At 39.1% G+C, this 20770-nt stretch overlaps 1 protein-coding gene across 2 annotated transcripts in view; it reads left to right on the forward strand.

The window, feature by feature from the left end:
- Positions 1–19410, forward strand: part of nova1 (NOVA alternative splicing regulator 1) — a 30072-nt gene extending 10662 nt beyond the window's left edge. For both annotated transcript variants that reach the window (XM_059351322.1, XM_059351323.1), the window contains exons 3-4: positions 10881–11047; positions 11418–19410. In XM_059351322.1, the coding sequence (XP_059207305.1) occupies positions 10881–11047; positions 11418–12437 (1187 nt within the window). In that variant the 3' untranslated portion in view covers positions 12438–19410. The remainder of the gene's footprint in view (positions 1–10880; positions 11048–11417) is intronic.
- Positions 19411–20770: the final 1360 nt, after the last annotated feature.

A 20770-nucleotide genomic window follows, 5' to 3' on the forward strand; every position in this document is an offset into this window, starting at 1 on the left:
CTCACGGCCTCTTCTCCTGTCACTCACATGCACTTTTAAGGGGGGCGTGTGAAAGGAGACGGGAGGGGTGACAGCCGTTAATGGTGAAAACAATTTCAAATGATATATGATTCATGTCATTGGTGGTACTCGAAGCAATACAATTCATGCAAAATCACAGAAACGATATTGACAAATAAATCCCAAAATGCACAGTTGTGGTCTTGACTCTCGGACTTTGTCTGAGACTGAGACAAGACTGAGTAAAAATGCAGTTGATTTGAGTACTACAACACTAGTCAGAGGTCAAGGGACCTTTTTGAAAATGGCCGTGTCAGTTTTTCTTCTTTTTCCTTGGAGTGTTTTATATATATATATCCCTCTTCCTGATGGAAACAATAGATTCCGTAGGTCTTCTAGTCTCATTTGAACCAGTATCTTTACTGTAGGTTTACAGCTGAGCGAAGTTGAGTCCTAATGTCGTCACGCTAAGGACGCTAAGGGGTAAAGCAGCTACCACTATAAAAAAGCAGAGAAATATTTTCCCCCAGAACTCCATTTTCCTTCATAATGGCTACCTTCATTATTGAATCCATCCTGTGGCCGCTGCAGTTTCAGTTGAGCCCTTAGATTATTTAGAGCAAAACATATTACACGACCTACAGGAAAAAAAATGCACAGCCTGGTTTGAATTGGACCTGTTCTGTTGGGAGTTACATGTGATATATTGGCCCGACAGAGTTATAGCTAAGAGTCACCGAGCACTGGGGGAGAGGGAAAGAAGGATGTCCGGAAAATATTTTCCTGTACTTTTTCTTCCAGCATGTTCTGTTCAGCCATGATGAAAGGATGCGTGTTCAGAGGGCATGGCTCGAAATTCTCCACATACGAGGCCAAATATGTTTGAGGGAATGAAATATGGCTTCTTCATTGGCACGAGAACAAATGAAAGGAGTGATATGTATCCTTATTTCTCTCTTTGGATTGTGGATGTGTTCATAGGCCACCACCTGCTCTGCCCATCCCCCTACTCATTATCGTGATGAGTGAGAAGAGGAGTTCAGGGAGAGGGTGCTGGCAAGGATTTGATTGGGTGGTTGTTCTGGCCCACACAAGTAAAATGAAACGACTGCTACTGTACACTGCACAATAGCTGAGAGTGCCACTTTCTGAGAAGTCAGTAGAGGCTTTAAAACAACTCTAGCTGTAATAAGTATGGCAACTTGGTGAAGTTTGTACCAGCGAAATGTAGACATTAACACAACATCCTGTCCTGAATTTTAGAGGCAAGCAATTTGGCATGTCAAACATCTGTTTTACCATCCTTTATTGTTGGAACAGCTGCAATTTTTGGGCTTAGGCTAATATAGCATGCTAATGCTATTACACACAGTTCACGCCCTCATCCTGCAGCAGCCTGAGCACACTCCAACTACAGCACAATCACACACTAGAGAAATCAAGGGACAACAACCGATTCAGCCATTTTCTTCTGCAATCCTTTCTGTGATGGCTCAGTCTGAAACTCCCACCCACCTCACGTCTCCCATCCGTCAGTGTAAGACATGAGACCATGGATTCGATGGTCTTGATGGGAAACTGTACGACTGGGCCCTGCTGTGGCGGACTGAGATGGATGTGCGGAGATAGTGAAGGGTGTGGATGATGCATGATTGTATGTGAGCGAGGGGACAGGGGGGCAGGCCCAGAAATAGCCTGTTTCAATGTCTCTCTGTGGACATGACCCCACTCCCAGCTGTAGTCGAGCTGCTCCAACACACGCCAAGTTTCCTCTTTCCTCCTCCCCGCTCACTGTTTCTCGCAGATTTTGTTCCTGGTAGTTGGGAGAGTTCAGGCCAGATAAGATGACATCATACTTCTCTTAAAATTCTGTTTGCACGCTTGCCTCCAAACACATGGGCTATGACTCTTTTTGTTTGTATTATTTGGTTCGAACCCATCTGAACCGTTGCATGGCTGGTTTACTCGAGCCCCCATAAATGCAGCACGCCGTGCAAACACCCACTCGTACAGTGCATTCAGCACACACACACACACACACACACACCTCCTCACACCTACTTACACACATCCGCATATTTAAGCAGCTGCAGAGAGAGCCGTGGGAGTTCACGATTTCAACATAAACTTAGAAACAAAACTTCAAACCCTTTGCTTGGTGCAGCTGGCCTCTGGCCAAGTACATGTATTATGTTACTTTGTACAGCACGAACAGATGAGGCTGTTGTGATGTCATAGAAACACTGGGTGTTTGTTTTCCATTATGTGATCATTAAAATACCAATTACAATATGTGACTTCATACTGGAAAACACCACTATTCCACAGAGTGCAAGGTGAGGGGTTTCCTTCAAAAAGTAGCAGACAAAGAAACTACAACAAAAGCACAATTTGTTGTTTCTCAACTGTATCTACATACACAGCATTTTCTGTACTCAGGACAGTATTACTGTGATGACATCTTGAGCAGGGATTTTAATCTAATGGAATGGCCTTTTTCTTTCTCCAGATTCATGTCTGTGCCTGTAGTGAAGTATTGTTTTTCGGTACTAATGTTGTATTGGAGAGCAAGCCTCTCTGTTTGCCCAGTCCGCCAGCACAATATCAAATGTGTCAATATACACACACCCACCAAACAGCTGCTTCAAGCTTTTCTTTTTGTAATTGGCAAAGGTCAATCAATTAAAAGGGCACTCCACCAATTGTAGGTCAGTTTATTCCAAGGACTAGTGCTCCTGTAGGTGAGGTGGGGGTCTTCTATGTCTCTTCCACATCTATATGGTCCTTACAGAAAGTACACTAGAGACTACTGCAGGTCGAGCTGGCTACCTCTGGTTTAGCACTCTTCTTATTTGAATGGGAATAAAGTGATTTAATCATATGGCCAGATGATGTTGCCAGATCTTGCAAGAGTGCTGCAGCAGGCAGGTCTGACTGAAAAAAAAAAAAACATTTCAGTGTCAGTATGTTCAGAGGCGGTCATCCCTATGTTCCCTGGGTCCTATGTTCCCCGTTTTTCCCAAAAAGGGTCCTATGTTCCCCTGTAGGAATACATACCGGGGAACATAGGACCCTTTTTCTGAAATCTTTACGGTAGACTCTCAGCATGGCCAGCAGGCCTACCGTCACATGGCCCACCTTAGCTCAAGCAGCCCAAAACTAAATTTGCACAGCAGGGTTAGGGTTCGGGTTAGGCCTGTTTGCCATGGAATTTGGTAGTAATTGTGGAAAAAGTAACAGACTGGGGAACATAGGACCCTTTTTGGGAAAAGCGGGAAAAAGGGTCCTATGTTCCCCAGTCTCGTACAAAGAGGGGAACATAGACACACTCCCGTTCAGAGGATATGTAGCTTGTGAAAAATGGGTAGAATATTTACTTTGATGCATATGGGGCAAAAGAATCAATCATAATCTCAGGTTCATACAGTCAGTATTTGTTGCAAGTCTCCTAAAGGGGCGAGGCAGTGGCGAAACCCATGTGACACAGATACAGAAAATGACTTGTAAGTGTGTTGCCTACTTTATGAACTGCCTCTGCTTGATCCTATATTTAGTGAGTGAGGATATCTCAGCCTCTTAGCGTTCTTCTTTGTTTCTCTTGCATGGATGTGCAATACCAAATAGCCAAAATACCCCTTTAAATCAAGAACATCTTCCCAAAACTAGTGGCTAGCATATCTGCTAATGGTGACTGGCTAGCAGGAAGAAATTCCTTATTTAAATAAGGATGTCAGTGATAGCTTTGCTAGCCACTTAGAGCAACCATAAGTCTTGAAATTATAGCCCTCACAATTTAATTACTAGCCATTTGCAAACATCGTGATTTAAAAACAACATGTGGGACAGAGGCAGTTATGAGGAGTCAATAGGTAGAAAATAACAATTATCTGCTTCTCTTTCTTGCCCTTGCCAGACATTTTCTTTGTGAGCTTCTTTTGCCAGTGTCAGTCAAGTATTGAGTAATACTAGCAGTACACTGTAAAGTTAGTTAAAGCATTCTTTGTGTTTGCAACCAAACATAATACATGACTTGCTTTTTATTACTGCAGGCTGTGTTGAAATTCCATAATGCCAAGTATATGCTATCACTGATCTTGTGCACTATTTTAGAATAATCTGTTTTTGCTACTGGAAAATTATACAAGATGTAGACCACTTTGCAACAATAAACATGACTTCAGAACACTGCAGTCAATGTCACATTTGAGAAGTTCACTGTTTTTTCAATGGTTTCATTTCTGTTTTGTTTTTTTCACAAATTGTCCCTGGAGCATTCACACCTTCCTCCACAATTTATTTTCATTTGACTAGCTTTGTGTAGCTCCTGCTTTTATATTGTATGATTACAGTACATGGCATCCGACAAAGAGTACAATCAAAGATCTAGCAATCTTAAGTCTTCAAATGTTGTCATTTGTTAGTTAGAATGGGGCTGAACTTGTACTTGAAATGATTGCACAGTCTCATCCACCGCACAGCAAGATGCCTTCACATGAAATTGGTTCACAGTGTCAAGTGCAGCTGTTTTCCAGTACAGTTAGTTGTGTCTGCAACTCTCAAGCATCTTTACCATTTGATTTGTATGTCTGATATGCATTTCTGATGCATTCTTATAGTTTTAGTGGTTGAATATGTGTTAAAGGAGAAGACTGGTGACATTTTATTTTTCCTATGTCAAAAAATCTCCAAAAACCCAAATACATTATGAATGTATCTCCTAACAAATATCGTGTATGTATCAGAGCCAGATATACCTTATTCCTCTCTGCCATGAAGCTCCTTTGTTGTACAAAACTAGTAAGAACACTCCAATGAGTAACACTGACACTCTGTGTAACATGTTCCTTCATTACCATGAACACACACAGACACACACTGTAGTTTACCCGCATACACCAACCTGCTGCCCCAGATACTCATAAATCACCAAATATGTATTAATTCACCGCGGGAAAAAAGTCCCCAACAAATGCAAATTGTCTCCTGTTTGATTCATCTTTTCTAAAACCTACAGTGCCTGGCTAATTTAGGAAATGAAACTGTATTTTTGCGACCTGTTTTAAAGATTTAGCTGGAAGGCTTAGACAGACTGGGAGAGAAGTAAGCAGTGGACTATTTTGTTGTTACCTGCCACGTCAAAGTATTGTTACCTTGAGTGTGTTGTCATGGAGACACCTACTGTATGGGCAACCAATGCAGAAGTGGTTTTGAGGACTGTACCAGGTGCTTACATGTCTGTCTATCTGTCTGTGGACAGACTGTAGTGTCACAACCGTGCAAGATGCAGTCGTAAATCTTTACAAGTGTGTAGTTGGCATCAAACTGAAGACCGAATTGGAGGATTGGTGTGGTCCGAGCTAGGGCACCAGAAGTAGGTGGGTATGAAGTAGGAAAGGCCCCACTTTACATTCCTGGCCTGATTTGGCGTTGTGATCCCTGTAGCACCCTATAATAATTTCCTGATAATATAATAACGCAATAATGTAATATCGCCTGAAAATCAAAAAAAAAAAGTGCACTTAACTCGATCGAAAATGTAATAAACCCAATAATGTAATAACTTCACCAATAATGTAATAAAATAATTAATATATAAAAATCATCATTTTATAACGAAACTAGTGACTGTATAATGGAAACTCTGATATAAACATGTTACTGACATTACCAGCACATAGCGCTGCAGAAATGATGTCACGTCAATAAAACAGGATTTAAATCTTTAATCTTACAAACAACAGACAACTTCAAAAACCCTGTGTAAACCCCAAAAAGGAGTTTGAAAAATAAGCATTTCAGTTGTCGTCAGGTTTTGTCATTTTGATGCTGACATTTTTATTTAATCTTTATTTATACAAGTACAGATGCATCTCAATACATTAGAACATGATAGAAAAGTCCATTTCCAGTAGTTCAACTCAAACAGCCCCAACCAAGTATTGAGTCATATAGATGACATACTGTTCAGAGGCCAACATTTACATATTAAACATACTTTTTAAAATTGGTCTTTTGTAATATTCCACATTTTTTGAGACACTGAATTTTAGGTCTTCATTAAATGTAAGCCATAATCATTATAATTAGAAGAGATTAAATAAATTAAGACATGAAATGTTTCATTCTGTGTGTAATGGATCTATATAATGTATTATTTCCACTTTTTGAATTTCATTACTGACATAAATAAATGTTTCTATGATATTCTAATTTATTGAGATGCACCTGTAAATCTCATAATATACTATAAGTATGATAGTATGTCAGCTGACCACTATGTCACTTGACACAGAGTAAGATGTCAATTTGACATTGAAAGTGATATAATAACCAAATATCAGTCAGGATATTTTATTATAATATTATAATTACATTATCAGGAAATTATTACATTATACGGGGCTACAATCCCTTTGCAGGGTAGTCTGTAGTTGGATTTTATATTTTCATGATGATTTGTTGAGGTATAATGGCAATAATTTAAGATATTGGCAGCCTCACCCCTCAAATGACAGTGTTTGACCAAAGATTATATGTAACCTCAAATAATTTGCAGTCTTGGAGCCAAGCCTACTTTAGGTCCTACCCTGGAAGACTGCACTTTTTGTCAGTATGCCTTCCAACAGTGAAATCCCTGTTGTATTTTAATGCGACACAGACATCAGATCCTACTGCGGTTACTGCAGTCCTCAATGAAACAATTTATTATTCTAATATGTCCCACAGTATCCTGTTTCTCACTAGTAACAGTTTAATAGAAAAAAGCATTCCATGACTGTCTCACAGTGTAATAGTAGCAGGTGCATGACAGTCCGTTCACTTAATGGCTTGTTTCTTTGTTCTAAATGCCAGTCTAATAAGCACAGAGCGTTTACTTTCTTTATTCAAAGACAGCAGCAGGGATTGTTGTGAACTTCTGGTCAGGGTGTCTTGTCATGTCAAGTTGTCCAGAAGACTGATATAAATAGTAATAGCTGCAAAATATCCTCACATTAAAAGCCTGTGTTTACATTTTAGAAAAAGCAAGCCATATGGCAACACGATGAATATATTCAGCACTGGGATTTCCAGCAAAAACATTCCAGCTCAATTTGTAGTGTGAATAATTACTTTAAAAATCTGCTGATGTGATGACAGTAATTACGGGTGATACTTTATGTGTGGAATGCTAACAGTTTGAATAAATCAGACAAAAGGATTTGGACAAGGCAGAGGCAGGTTCCTACCACAGAGAAAGCTCAAGCAACAAGCCAGGAGTATTGAAAGTTTCTTACTTCAGGATCAAGATAGAGTCATTGGTCTCTTGGGGAAAGCTGAAGGCTGAGACGTGTGCTCTCTGGGGCACTGACACATTTCTCTCCCCTCCTGCCAACAAGAGGACGAGCCAACTCTTACTGCAACTCAGAAGCTTTTATTATGAAATTTGTCAGCCTCAAGGAGACACAGAAGACAAAAGCTGATGCAAGCAATTTACAAAGTGGAAAGTATTAAGAATAAAAATGTAACATTCAGATCGTTTTATGTCCTTTATGGTGTCTCAACTGAGAAAAAGGCTGCAGTCTCTGTCTCTGTGTGTGTCTGAGGATAAACTGACCTGGAAGCAGCACGTCTTTCTAGTGACCTTTCTAGTCAGTCAGACTAAGGAGAAATCACTGTCTGCAAGTCCCCAATCTCTTTATTATATTTATCTCAACCAAGGAGGTCATGTTTACTGTGCAGTTGATCTGTTGATCTGTCTAATCAGCAGGATTATGTAAAAACTACTAGCCTGGTTTATTCTGAAACTGGGGGGAAAAGTTTTTTTTTGGAGCAGATCTGAATCGTAACACTGTGAGATAGGGCAACTGTGTAGCTCTGCACTAAAGTATGCCCTGCTTTATCATATACAAGGGTGGTGTAATAAAAAATCATTAGGCCACCCTTGTTTTCTTCAATTTCTTGTTCATATTCATGCCTGGTAAAACTAAAGGTACATTTGTTTGGGCAAATATAATGATAACAACAAAAAAGAGCTGATAAGAGTTTAATTTAAGAGCCATTTTCCATGGTTTTATTGATAATAACCAAAATCATTATCAAGTAAACCATGGAAACTAACTAGATATCAGCTCTTAAATTAAACTCTAATGAGCTATTTTTGTTGTTAGTATATTTGTCCAAACAAATGTACCTTTAGTTGTACCAGGCATTAAGGAGAAAAACAAAGGTGGTCTAATAATTTTTTCCATGTATGTATTTTATTCTTAATTAAACTATAATTTACAAAATGAACATCATGCTGTGATAAAGGAGACATTGCATGTTCTCCCCGTGTCAGCATGGGTTCTCTCCGGGTTCTCCGGCTTCCTCCCACAGTCTAAAAACATGCACTTAGGTTTAATTGGTGACTCTAAATTGCCCGTAGGAATGAATGAGAGCGTGGTTGTCTGTCTCTATGTGTCAGCCCTGTGATAGTCTGGAGGTGAACCCCGCCTCTCACCCAATGTCAGCTGGGATCGGCTCTAGCCCCTGTGACCTGATTGCGGGTAAACGGTTAAGGTTGATGAACGAAACTAGTGATTTGGACCATAAACTCATTATGAAAATGTTTAGTGGGTATCCCGGTGGCTAGCTGGTGGATCACTTACAGTCAGTCTAAGGCTGATTCCTTACCACAGCGACCTGGGTCTGTGCTCTCTGAGTACCCTTTTAGTTTATATTTTGCGCCTGTTATTTGTATCCTGACTCCATGTACAAGAGCTTTTTATAGCTGCATCTCAATAAATTTGAATATCATAGTTTATTTATGTCAGTAATTCAATTCAAGAAGTGGAAATAACACATTATATAGATCCATTACACACAGAATGAAACACTTCATGTCTTCATTTATTTAATTTCTTCTAATTATAATGATTATGGCTTACATTTAATGAACACCTAAAATTCAGTGTCTCAAAAAAATCACAATATTACAAAAGACCAATTTTAAAAAGTATGTTTAATATGTAAATGTTGGCCTCTGAAAAGTATGTCCATCTATATGACTCAATACTTTGTTGGGGCTGTTTGACTTGAACTACTGGAAATGGACTTTTCCATCATATTCTAATGTATTGAGATACACCTGTATACATGAGAAATAATATATATTTTACCATTTCCTCCAGCAAAACCACATTCACAGAATCAATGGGAAATAACACACATATCTGTTTAATTTTCAAAGACCTGATCCCTGATTTTGGACATTTCAGTAATATTGTTTGATGAATGCATGTGCTGACATGAAAAATTTACAACAGGTCAAGTGTCTGCACTCGCAGGCTTCAGCTTGTCGCTTTGCCACTTCAAGAATGACAGGCAGGTGCAGCACAGATACACCGAGCAGCGCCAACTGTGCTTCTGTCCCAGGCTCTCAGAGGTTTCATTTATATTTTTAACTGCTTGTTTGTCTTTTTGCAGATTTGTATTTTGGTTTATTTTAGTGACTTTCAGTAAAAATAAGGTAAAATGGGCAGGACCTGTATCTTTAACAGGTTGATTTGAATGTTCCTCATACATTATGTTGCATTTGATATCTATTGTGGAGAACTAACTACAATCATGGAAAAAATTATTAGACCACCCTTTTTCTTCATTTCTTGTACAATGCCTGGTACAACTTAAGGTCCAATTGTTTGGACAGATATAATGATCACAACAAATATAGCTCACAAGAGTTTAAGAGCTAATATCTAGACGTTTTCCATGGTTTTCTTGGTAATGATTTTGGTAATAATCAAGAAAAAATGGCTAGATATAGAGCTATTTTTTTATTGTTATATTTGTCCAAACACATGTACTTTCAGTTGTATTATGAACAACAAATTGAAGAAAACAAGGGTGGTCTAATAATTTTTTCCATGACTCTATAGCAATAAGGTCCACTGCAGGTCAGGTTTCTGTGTTTTTCTCCATTCACTCCTGCTGCTGTCTATGGTGTGCTACAACTGACCAACTGTCTTTGGCATGAAGCCAATCAGGTGGCAATTTGACTAATTTCCCTGCATTCATTTTAGCATTTCCTGAATTCTGATAAATGGCTAGAAGGACAGATGCAAATCAGTCTGTCAGCCAATCTTTTTAATTTGAAATTCAATTGGATTAAAAATGGAAATCCCAACCATGAAGTGGACACAGGATCACCTCATCAGCTGCTCTTCCCATTTACACATTTTACTCAATTAATGGGGGGGAGGGAATGTGTCACTTTCCTCTCACTGAAATATCTGCCTTATTCACAGTTATGTCATCTGTTAAGGCATCTAAGGAAATCAGGAGACATTTCACTTTAACAAACTTTACTTCAAAGAATATTTAAATGTTAAAGAGAGCAGGGCAGGAAGGTTGGTACAAAAGGGAGAGTGTTTTAAAAATCGTGCGAGCAAGTATAAAGGATTCGCTGTTGCATCACCTGTTTCCACGGCTTGGCCCCTTTACCATGGCAACGGAATGCCGGTTGGGTCGTCAATGTGGGTGTAGAAAGAAGCCTAGAGGAGGAACAAGCGTGTGTTAAGTCTATTAGAGCTGCAAGGCAAGGACGGCTCAGTATTACAGCCCTGAAAGAGTTACATCATTGAAGAGGAATCCTTCTCCCCCCTGTGGCTCGCTAACCAAGCGCAGTTCTTTCTTTCAGCTGTTTCTCTGTTGATTGTGTAAATGGAGAAAGCGAGGAATAGCTTAGTAATTGGGTCTCTTTGTGAAATGTCAAGGAACATTTTTCATTGCCAAGACATCTTAATATAAATGTAGATTTCAGTCCAACCCCCAAACAATTCCCTCAAACCTGCTCGCCAAGTACCCACTCAGAGCCCATTACAGTAACCGATTACTTGTGTTTGTCCTCTTTCTCATCACAGGAACAACAGAACGTGTCTGTCTGATACAGGGTACAGTCGAAGCCCTCAATGGCGTCCACAACTTCATTGCAGAGAAAGTCCGCGAGATGCCCCAGAGCGCCCAGAAACCCGAACCAGTCAGCATACTGCAGCCACAGACCACCGTCAACCCCGACCGCGTCAAACAGGTGAGATACTGTTGGGTCAATAAGGTGGTGAGGATGTGTGGTCGCTATGTGGGAACAGTTCACTTTCAGGACAACTTGTCTATTAGTCGCCAGCCTTACTCGTTCTCTGGGCCATGACCCACAGTCTGGTGGGGTCAGGAAAATGTGAGAGTATGTGGTTATTTTTACCTACAGTCTTTCATAGCAAGACAGAGCCGTGTGGCAGCTGCAGCCTAAACCCCTGGGATTAACAAATCGCTGAGTAAAGCGGGGGCTGGTATAGTACTCTGACTCAGTGAGAGACATCCCTCTTTCTGTCAACCGTTTATGCTGTTCCATCTTTCCCTTGTTACCTTCTTTTGCTACCTCAATCTTTCTATTTCCTCTACAGGCCAAACTGATCGTGCCCAACAGCACAGCTGGGCTGATCATTGGCAAGGGTGGAGCCACAGTGAAAGCCGTGATGGAGCAGTCAGGGGCTTGGGTGCAGCTCTCCCAGAAGCCAGAGGGCATCAACCTGCAGGAGCGGGTGGTAACCATCAGTGGGGAGCCCGAACAGAACCGCAAGGCTGTGGAGATCATAGTGCAGAAGATCCAGGAGGACCCTCAGAGCAGCAGCTGCCTCAACATCAGCTACTCCAACGTCTCGGGTCCGGTGGCCAACTCCAACCCCACCGGCTCCCCCTACGCTAACACGGCCGAGGTGCTGCCCAATGCAGCCGCAGCAGCTGCCACTGCCTCCAGTCTCCTGGGCCAGGCCGGCTTGACGGGAATGGGGGCCTTCCCTGCCACCATGTCCAGCTTCTCTGGTAATGATCTGCTGGCCATCACCTCAGCCCTCAACACATTGGCCAGCTACGGCTACAACACTAACACCCTAGGTCTGGGCCTCAACCCTGCAGCTGCTTCTGGGGTCCTTGCTGCAGTGGCGGCTAGTGCTAACCCGGCTGCTGCTGCTGCGGCTAACCTACTGGCCTCCTACGCTAGCGATGCCTCCGGCAGTGCTGGCCACCCTGCTGCAGGCCTCGGGGGCTTCTCCCTGGGTTCTCTAGCAGCTGCTACAGGGGCTTCCAATGGTTACCTAAATGCTTCATCCCCACTGATGGCCTCCTCCCTATTGGCAACAGAGAAGCTGGCGGATGGGGCCAAGGACGTGGTTGAGATTGCTGTGCCCGAGAATCTGGTTGGTGCCATTTTGGGGAAAGGAGGGAAAACGCTGGTAGAGTACCAGGAGCTAACAGGAGCCCGCATCCAGATCTCCAAAAAGGGAGAGTTCATTCCTGGTACTCGGAACCGTAAAGTTACCATAACAGGGTCGCCAGCCGCTACGCAAGCAGCGCAGTATCTGATCAGCCAGCGGATCACTTACGAGCAGGGCGTGCGCGCTACCAACCCACAAAAGGTGGGCTAAAAGGAAAAAGAAGAGGAAAGAAGGAAAGGATGAAGACAGAGATAGAAGGGAATTGAGAGGGTCACGATGAATAGAAAAAAGAAACGTCCAAATATCTGTTCAATATTTCAGTATCAAATGAAAGAATCACAAAGGAGGAGGTGGGGGAGACAACCAAGATAAGTGTGTGTGATATGTGAATGTGTTTTTAGGACTGACGTCCTGATGTTTTTTAAAAGTTTGTGTCGAGTCCTTTTGACGATGGTGATCAGAGTAAGCTGAACTGGTCCACTGCCAAGCTGCAGATTCAAGGGTGAGGCCACAGGGTTTCACCCTCCTCCAAAACCTCATAGCTGTTTTCCTTCTTTTTTTTGTTTGGGTTTTTGTCGGTTTTAATTTCAGTTGCAAACCTCAGCTCCCGGTGAGCTGAGCGTGTCAGATGAAGAAGTTCCAGCCAGCTGATAGAGCTGTTTTACAAACCTTTGCTCTTTGTATACAATGCAGAAAGGCGTTGTTAACAGGGGAGAGGTTTTATGACAAGCACCTGAGGTCATCTCAGTCTATGGGGAAGCAATCTGAGTATAATTTCTTTAAAGAAATCATATCTATGTTGACATATGTTGAATTCTGGCTCATATCATAATTGAAGTTTCTAAATTTGGGTATTTTATATTTTCATCCTTTATTTATTGACATGGTCTCATTCAAACACAAATAGATTATTTAAACCTGTGAATGCAGGTTGATCTGAATGTAAAAACAATATTAGCCTATTGCTATTTTTTATTTACAGGGATCAAATATTGTGTTGCAGTGAAAGAAATGTATAGCTCAAACCCAGTCTGAACTTCACTGTTGCTGTCTGCAAGTATAGTTCAGGGGTTAAATAATCAATGTGAGAGGATAGAGGAGACACACAGGAATGTATGAATATATTTTACATGAAACACACATGGATAATGCTCCCACAAACACTGAAACATATTTGCATATTCAGTCACAGCTACAAACACACAGAAATATGTTGTTTAACCCTTTCTTGGTGCTATAGGACTAGGTTTATATCTCCTTTACCATGAAATCAGAATCTCTCTGGCGACTACTGTCTTGATTTAAAAAAAAAAATAGCAAAAAAAAAAAAAAAGCTCATGTGTCGACCAGTCATTAGTAGCCCATTGAATCTGACCCAGCCTCTCACCTAATGAAAAAGGATTGATTTCAGCCTTTCATGATGGAAAGCAATCCAGTCTTAATATTTCAAGTCCATCCTCACTCCCAATGCAGGTCTTTATTTTTCTAAAGAAAATTGGCCATTCTCTAGATTCTACCTTGCTATATTTGCCTTAGTCACACATTTGTAACTCCCAAGAATCCACTGAAAGCTCAGACTACCTTAAAGCAGTGTCTAACCAGTTCAGTCTGCAAAGGGAACAAAGCACTACAAAAGCATTTTGATAAGAAAAGCTGTATGAACCAATATCTGTGAACAAAGAAACTATTGCCTTTACATTAAGGGTACCAAATAGTCAAGAGACACACACCAATGACTGGGAAGCAGAACTTGAAACAAAGGTTTGGACTTACTTTTTCTGTGAGCCATCCTTCCCAATTTGCATCAAGACAAAAAAAAAAAAAACTTCAGTTCATCGAGGCAGCCTGTTATCGTTCCCAAAACACGTTAACGCTCACTAACTGCGGGTGGAGCACGTAATAAAACATCATGAAATGTTTTGGCATCGTTGTCTTTTATGGGCAATTGTTTGTCTAATGCAGGGAGGCTAATTGTCTAGAGCATTTCCAAGCACTCGAAGATTACCTTAGCTTCCTTCTGTGCTGCTATCCATGGTGTTCATCCTGAGTACACTGGGTCTCTGAAGACTGCACTGTGAGACATTAAGAACACAATGTAAAGCATGTGTGTCCCTGCTGGGATGTGAGTATATTTCAATGTGCACATCTATGTCACAGACCTATACCAATACTGACAGAAGGGATATATCCACAAGAGCATTTATACTCCAGCGTCTTGTGATGTTTCTGTTTACCAGTACCAATGCACTGCACTTAAATTAGCGGACTGATCAGCGAAAACCACAAATTATTCCCACCACACTTTCCTGCACTGTATTCTCCAGTCCTATTTCGTCCACATATCGCCCCCACTTTAAAGACATCTTTCAATTGTCCCCCATCAACCCAAGCTCTATGATCAGCTTCCTGAATACACTGTGGCTGTGAGGGTTGGTGCTGAGTAGTGTCCTAGATAATCTGAAACCACTCCCGTTTTTTTGTGGGAAATTTAACGAATAGCCTTTTTCATTTTTTTTCATAATTCACGTTTGAGAGTAAAATTGCCACACAACTCTTTTTGTGTCTGAACATTGCAACAGTGAGCCTTTCTTCCTAACTGAAATCTCTCCTTTCACTACGTGTCCCGAAGGCTCCACAGTCATCCATAACTATAATCTGGCCACAAATGAAATCATAGCATAAAATAACCTTTTACTGCCCAAGATTTTAGCATATATTAAGATACAAGCACAAAACAAGGGGATGTTTTATCAATGCAACTGGACTGCTTGACTGCAGAGAGCTCTCCTTCGAAGCTCTCTGATCATTACATTGTGCCAAATACTTTTTTCTCTCTGCCCCTCATTAACTTTCCTCTTTCTCTCGACATTTTATTCCCCTGCATGTTGCTGTTTCTCACCGTTCTGAGACCCCTCCTGTGTCCTGATTCCCTGTCTGTGCTTCTCCCTACACTGTGCTCTCCCCCTCTTTCTCCTTCCTCCTGTCTTGTCTTCTCATGGGTGGTGTGTTGGGTGTGCTGCTGGTGGGAGTTATGCACTATAGGTCATAAGGGTATGAAAATATTTTCCCAGGCCGAGTAGAGTTCACAAGGCTAAAAATGCACAGAAAACACCTGCCTCCAAAACTGTGACACCCACAAGACCAACCAGCAACGTTAGCTCAAAGTATCAAATTCCCTCTATAAGAAGAACAAGTAGGATTTAGGAAAGATTAGATCACGGCCTTTTAAGGGAAGAGAAAGTGTTGTTTTTTCTTCCAAAAGAAGGCAAATCTTGGTTGAATAGATATTCATACGTCGGCTGAACAAACTGAGCTCGAGCTTCAGCCTCTAAACAAAGCGTAGTAAGGACAGAATGCATAAGATTATGAGAGTAAGGTGGGAACGTGTTTGTGACCTCAAGCCGAAACAATGACATCCTTTATGCATATCCTCTTATCTGAAAATGACTAGAATTCATTTCTGTGGAATACAATATGTCATGTCATATGATCTATATGTACTTTATTGTAGCTATTCTAGTTTGTAGTCCAAATGCAGTCCAGCGTTGTCGATACAATGTGAACTATGTTATATTTGTGTGGATGATGAGAGTGCCAACTAAGCCTGATTAAGATTAGCTTCGCAATTTGTTTGTGCATTATGATGACTCATCATCAACCGGTGGTGTCCATATTTCTGTCATTGATGATTTAGTTTGACAGTAAGAAAATGTAAAGAATATTGGAAGCAATATAGTAGCATGTTGTCCTGTTTTGTGTTTTATGTCTGTTGTATGAACCTTTGAAATTACTAAGATTTTGAATGAATAGGTTTACATGTACTTTTTGTAAGTTATGAAAATGCTGCTATTTGATAAGTAAACTATACAAAATATTTTAGTTGAAAAGATGTCTGGTCTGTTGATTAGAAACATGCTCTTCAAGGCTGGAGCATAAAACGAGGTGTATAGAATACTATACAGTATTGGTAAGATAGTAAAAGTAATAATAGACTCCATAGTACAACCTGTGCCAAACTAGACCTCCGCAGCTTCTGAAATTGTAGATGTGCGATCAAATGTTAGATATCAATAACCTGTTTAGAAGTGCTGATCAAGTGCCAATCAAACACTGTCTTTTAAGTTAAGAAAAGATAATCAAATACATTACTTAAGAAAACAAAGGACAAAGAACTTTTTGTGCATTGTTTTTTCCCATAGGTACATAGAGTAAGAGTTAAAGATTGTGATTTTTATGGATCCATGTTGTTTTACACTCCATGCATCCCTTGTGTGTTTGTTTGACCTGTGGCTTAAGTACTGCTGTCTCACAAATGTCTCTATAGGCCAGCATGGACTAAGCATAACATGTTATAAGCATTCATAACATACCATTAACAATCAAAAATGTGTTTGTGGAGTTAGGTGTTATCTTTTTGCACGTCTTCTATTGCATGGTATCAAAGTAAATTATGGAGGAAAAAAAATTACAAAAATTTTGCGAGGTGTCTCTCGCAACATTCAAAGACATAACGCTGCATGCAGTCAAATGTAAAGCACTTAAGTTTACTCGCCTCATGTTAAAAAAAAAAAAAAGAGTTGTTTTTTTATGTTGTGAGTTGGGAGGGAGCTCATTATTGTCATGTTGGCCCGAAAAAAAAGACACACACACACACAAACACACACACAAAAACACAGACACACACATCTCAGATCAAATTCTCATCAGTCACATCATCAGAGAAGATATTTTGATTTTTAGGAACAGTGAGGAGTATTAAAAATGTGAAACAAGCAAACGTGAAAATGTTATTCAGTGCATTGGCTCCTTGTGTTTTGCTTTTTTAGGATATCAGGCATGCATTTTTTTACAAACAGGTTGAACCTCATAGAACCTGTCCCATAATGTTTCTTAGATTTTTTTTTAATGTCACAGCTTGAAAGCCCAGATCTAATCTATGAATGTACCCATTTACTCTTTTTTTTTTCTTCTGTCGAATGTTATCAGTCTTTAATGTAAATTCAGGGCAGGAATGTCAATACATGTAGAGTTAATATCTATGTCAATAACAGATTTCAGATATAGTCAGGTAGGCCTCACACGGCCATAGTCATGAACCAGATATGTTTTAACACAACTTCCGATTCGCTGTCAACATTATCTTGTTTGTTTGGTGTTGCATAAATGCACTTTACTGATCAGTGGGTCATATTGGGTGTGAAATGAAGCAAACCATGTTGGCTTTCAACAGTATTTGATTTTTTTGCCATTCTTTGCTCTGATGTTTTTTTTTTATTATTATTTATTTATTCCCTGATCATGTTGGGTCTCATGAATGATGGAAAGGGCTGGAGTCTCAGACAAAATAGAAAAGTAGCACCTGTTTCCTTCACATTCCCTTCAGCAGAGGTTTGTGTCAATCACTGAGTGCTTTGTTTTTAACGAACATGTGAAACCAGGAGGGATCTGTTGTCCTTTTTTGCATCCTCTTTTTCTTTAAATAATTACAAATTACACATCATTTCTCCAGATAATTGGATGATTGAAACAATGGACTGAAGGTACTGAGTGATGCGAGCTCAAAGTCTGGCTGATATCAGAACGGTCGGATCTGAGAGACATAATCGGCACCAGCAACACGAAGATAGCCTCTGCCACCTCAACATGATAAAAACCACAGAGGAAACCTATCAGACTTTGAGTGGTGAGGGCTTAGAATGATATTTTCTCTCATTATTTTGTGTCGTTGCATTTACTGCTTCACATCTAAATGCCAAACGAATTGCAGTATCATTCCAAAAATTTCTTATGTTTGTTTTTATTTTCACTCCAAATGTGTCCCGGACGTCCATCCGCCCCCACGGAGCCCTTTCACAAGGAGGCTAGGACTGGTTTTAAAACGCTACACACTGGCTAAGGCTGCTTGCTCCTCTCTTAAAACCTCTTCTCCCTGAGTGTCACTCTCTCAGCCTACACCGCATCACGATGATTTGTGTTTCATTACACTGAGCACCTGCTACTGTGTCCGCCCTTTAAACGGATTAAAGTATTTCTGAGCCCTTTTCGTCTGAGAAAATACAGGATTCTTTGCCAACCTGACATGAGGCCATTTTTGTCTTTGACCCTCTGAACCTCCCATGAACTTAGTTGACCTTCTCCATCCCCCAAGAACTCATGTATGTGTTGGATATTTTACTGTCAAACTCTGCGAGACTGTTCTTTTCTTTGTTTTTCTGGTTATCTGGACAATTCTGCAGGGTTAAACGCTTGCTTAAGTGTAAACTGAAGAAAGCATGCCGGTACCTTGCAACCATTTTCACAAGTCATTGTAAATTTTTCTTTCCGGGTTTTTAATTAGTTTGACCTCTGTTCTTTCCATCAGAAAAAAATGGACTGACAGCATAAGATCAAATATTCCAACCTAAGAAAAGTGATGTTTTGTTGATTGGGTATACATTTCTCTTTGCTATTAATGACAATGGTTCTGTCGTTCATTTGTGTGGAGGAGAATCTGTGAAAGTCCACAGTGTTAACTACCTAAAGGGCTTTCTAGGACAGCATTTATACGTCTTTTAAAAATGATAAAGTCCTCTGAATATATTCAGAAATGGGAGGAAAAAAATGTCTTCTTGTGCCATTTTAGAAAAAGTGTGAAAGCTTTTTATGGCAAATATTTGTCAGCAAGAGTGCCAAATAATTCCATACTGAGCCAAAAGGCTGCCAGCCTGCATAACTAAATGTTAGATCACTGGAATGGTTACGTCCCATTTCCACTCCCCTTGAAAAACATCACCCTAATTGTACGACGTTTGAGCTCATGTACCATTATTGTTATGCTGCCAGTCTGTTTTCTGCTTTTGTCAGAGAAACATCTCAGAAGCAGTATATTTTCTAAATGATACACTGTTGGTAAAAAAAAAAAAAAAAAGACAACAGCTACTATGGTGAGGAAATGAGAGGATTTTAAAGTGTCATTGTTTTTATTATTAGTTTATTTGAACATTATTCATTAATAGATTTAACGGTAATGACTATTTAATGTAACTGTAGTACTGTGTTTGTAAAAGAAATTCAGTGAGTTGTGTTTTATGACTCGTGGACTACCAGTGAAGTCAGCATTTCAGTGTTAATAATTGAATTGTTTTTTAAAGATTATTTTTGCGACGGCAACAAAGAGTCATTATAAATGTTCATTTTAACATCACTTGTCTTCTGTTCCTTTTATTCTCCACCTTGGCCCTCTACGCCGTGTCGCTTGAATGAAAGGTCGAGTGTTTATGTAATTGAACCAACACGTTCTATGAATAGATCGATTTGTGTACGAGGGCTGTTTACATGGACACAATCGGCTCATATAACCAGGAATCAGATTATGCTGAGAAACTCTTGAAAGGCAGCATAAGTTTCATGAATTTATTTGACAGTTAGGTAGGCTGTTTGATAATAGACACTACATTTAGTACTTCATTATGTTGTTCTGAACACATAAAATGTTGTAATGGTAGAATTCTGCTCTAAATGTGCTCATAAATCAAAATTTTTTGATCAACCACCCATGAGTAAAAATGACAAGAATTATTATTTTTTAAACAAAAATATTTGTTAATTTGTAAAAAAAAAATTAATTACGAGATTAAAGTCGTAGATATTTAATTATTAATGAGAATAAAGTTGAAAATATTTAATTATTTATGAGAATGAAGTAAAAAATATTTAATAAATTACGATAAATAATTGGTCAGCTGTTTTATTTTAACAACTCTCGTCTAATTTATTAAATATTTTCAACTTTATTATTGTTATTAATTAATTCAATATTTTCGACTTTATTCTTGTTATTAATTAAATATTTTCGACTTTATTCTCATATTTAATTAAATATTCTCGACTTTATTGTCATAATTAATTAAATATTTTCGACTTTATCCTCATAATTAATAAAATATTTTCAACTTTATTCTCATTATTAATTAAATATTTTCAACTTTATTTTGTAATTAATTAAATATTTTAGACTTTATTCTTGTAATCAATAAAATATTTTAGACTTTATTCTCATAATTAATTAAATATTTATGGCTTTATTCTCTTAATGTATTAAATCATTTTAAAACTTTATTCTTGTAATTAATTAAATATTTTCAACTTTGTTCTCATTATTAATTAAATATTTTCGATTTTATTCTCATATTTAATCAAATATTCACGACTTTAATCTTGTAATTTTTTTTGCTAAATAAATATAATAAAACAATAATAAATATAAAGAATAAAGTGATGTTTTAAAACACACAGCACATATAAAATTGGTAATATTAAATGCCTGCTATAGGAAACAATAATTATCAAAGTCCCCTGAGTTGTATATTCTGTATATGAGCTGTAAGACACATTATAAACTGAGCAGTAGAAAATCAAATTCAGAACAGTAATAAATCACATAAACAGTATTTCTATATTTATTTCCATATTTTCCCATTTCCCTTCACAGGTAACAGGTTCAGCTCCCTGTCATAAAGGGTTGTCTGATGGCAACATAAGGGTTGAAAATATTCTTAACATAG

This window comes from Centropristis striata, chromosome 15, assembly GCF_030273125.1.
Source record: "Centropristis striata isolate RG_2023a ecotype Rhode Island chromosome 15, C.striata_1.0, whole genome shotgun sequence".
NCBI classification, from domain to species: domain Eukaryota; kingdom Metazoa; phylum Chordata; class Actinopteri; order Perciformes; family Serranidae; genus Centropristis; species Centropristis striata.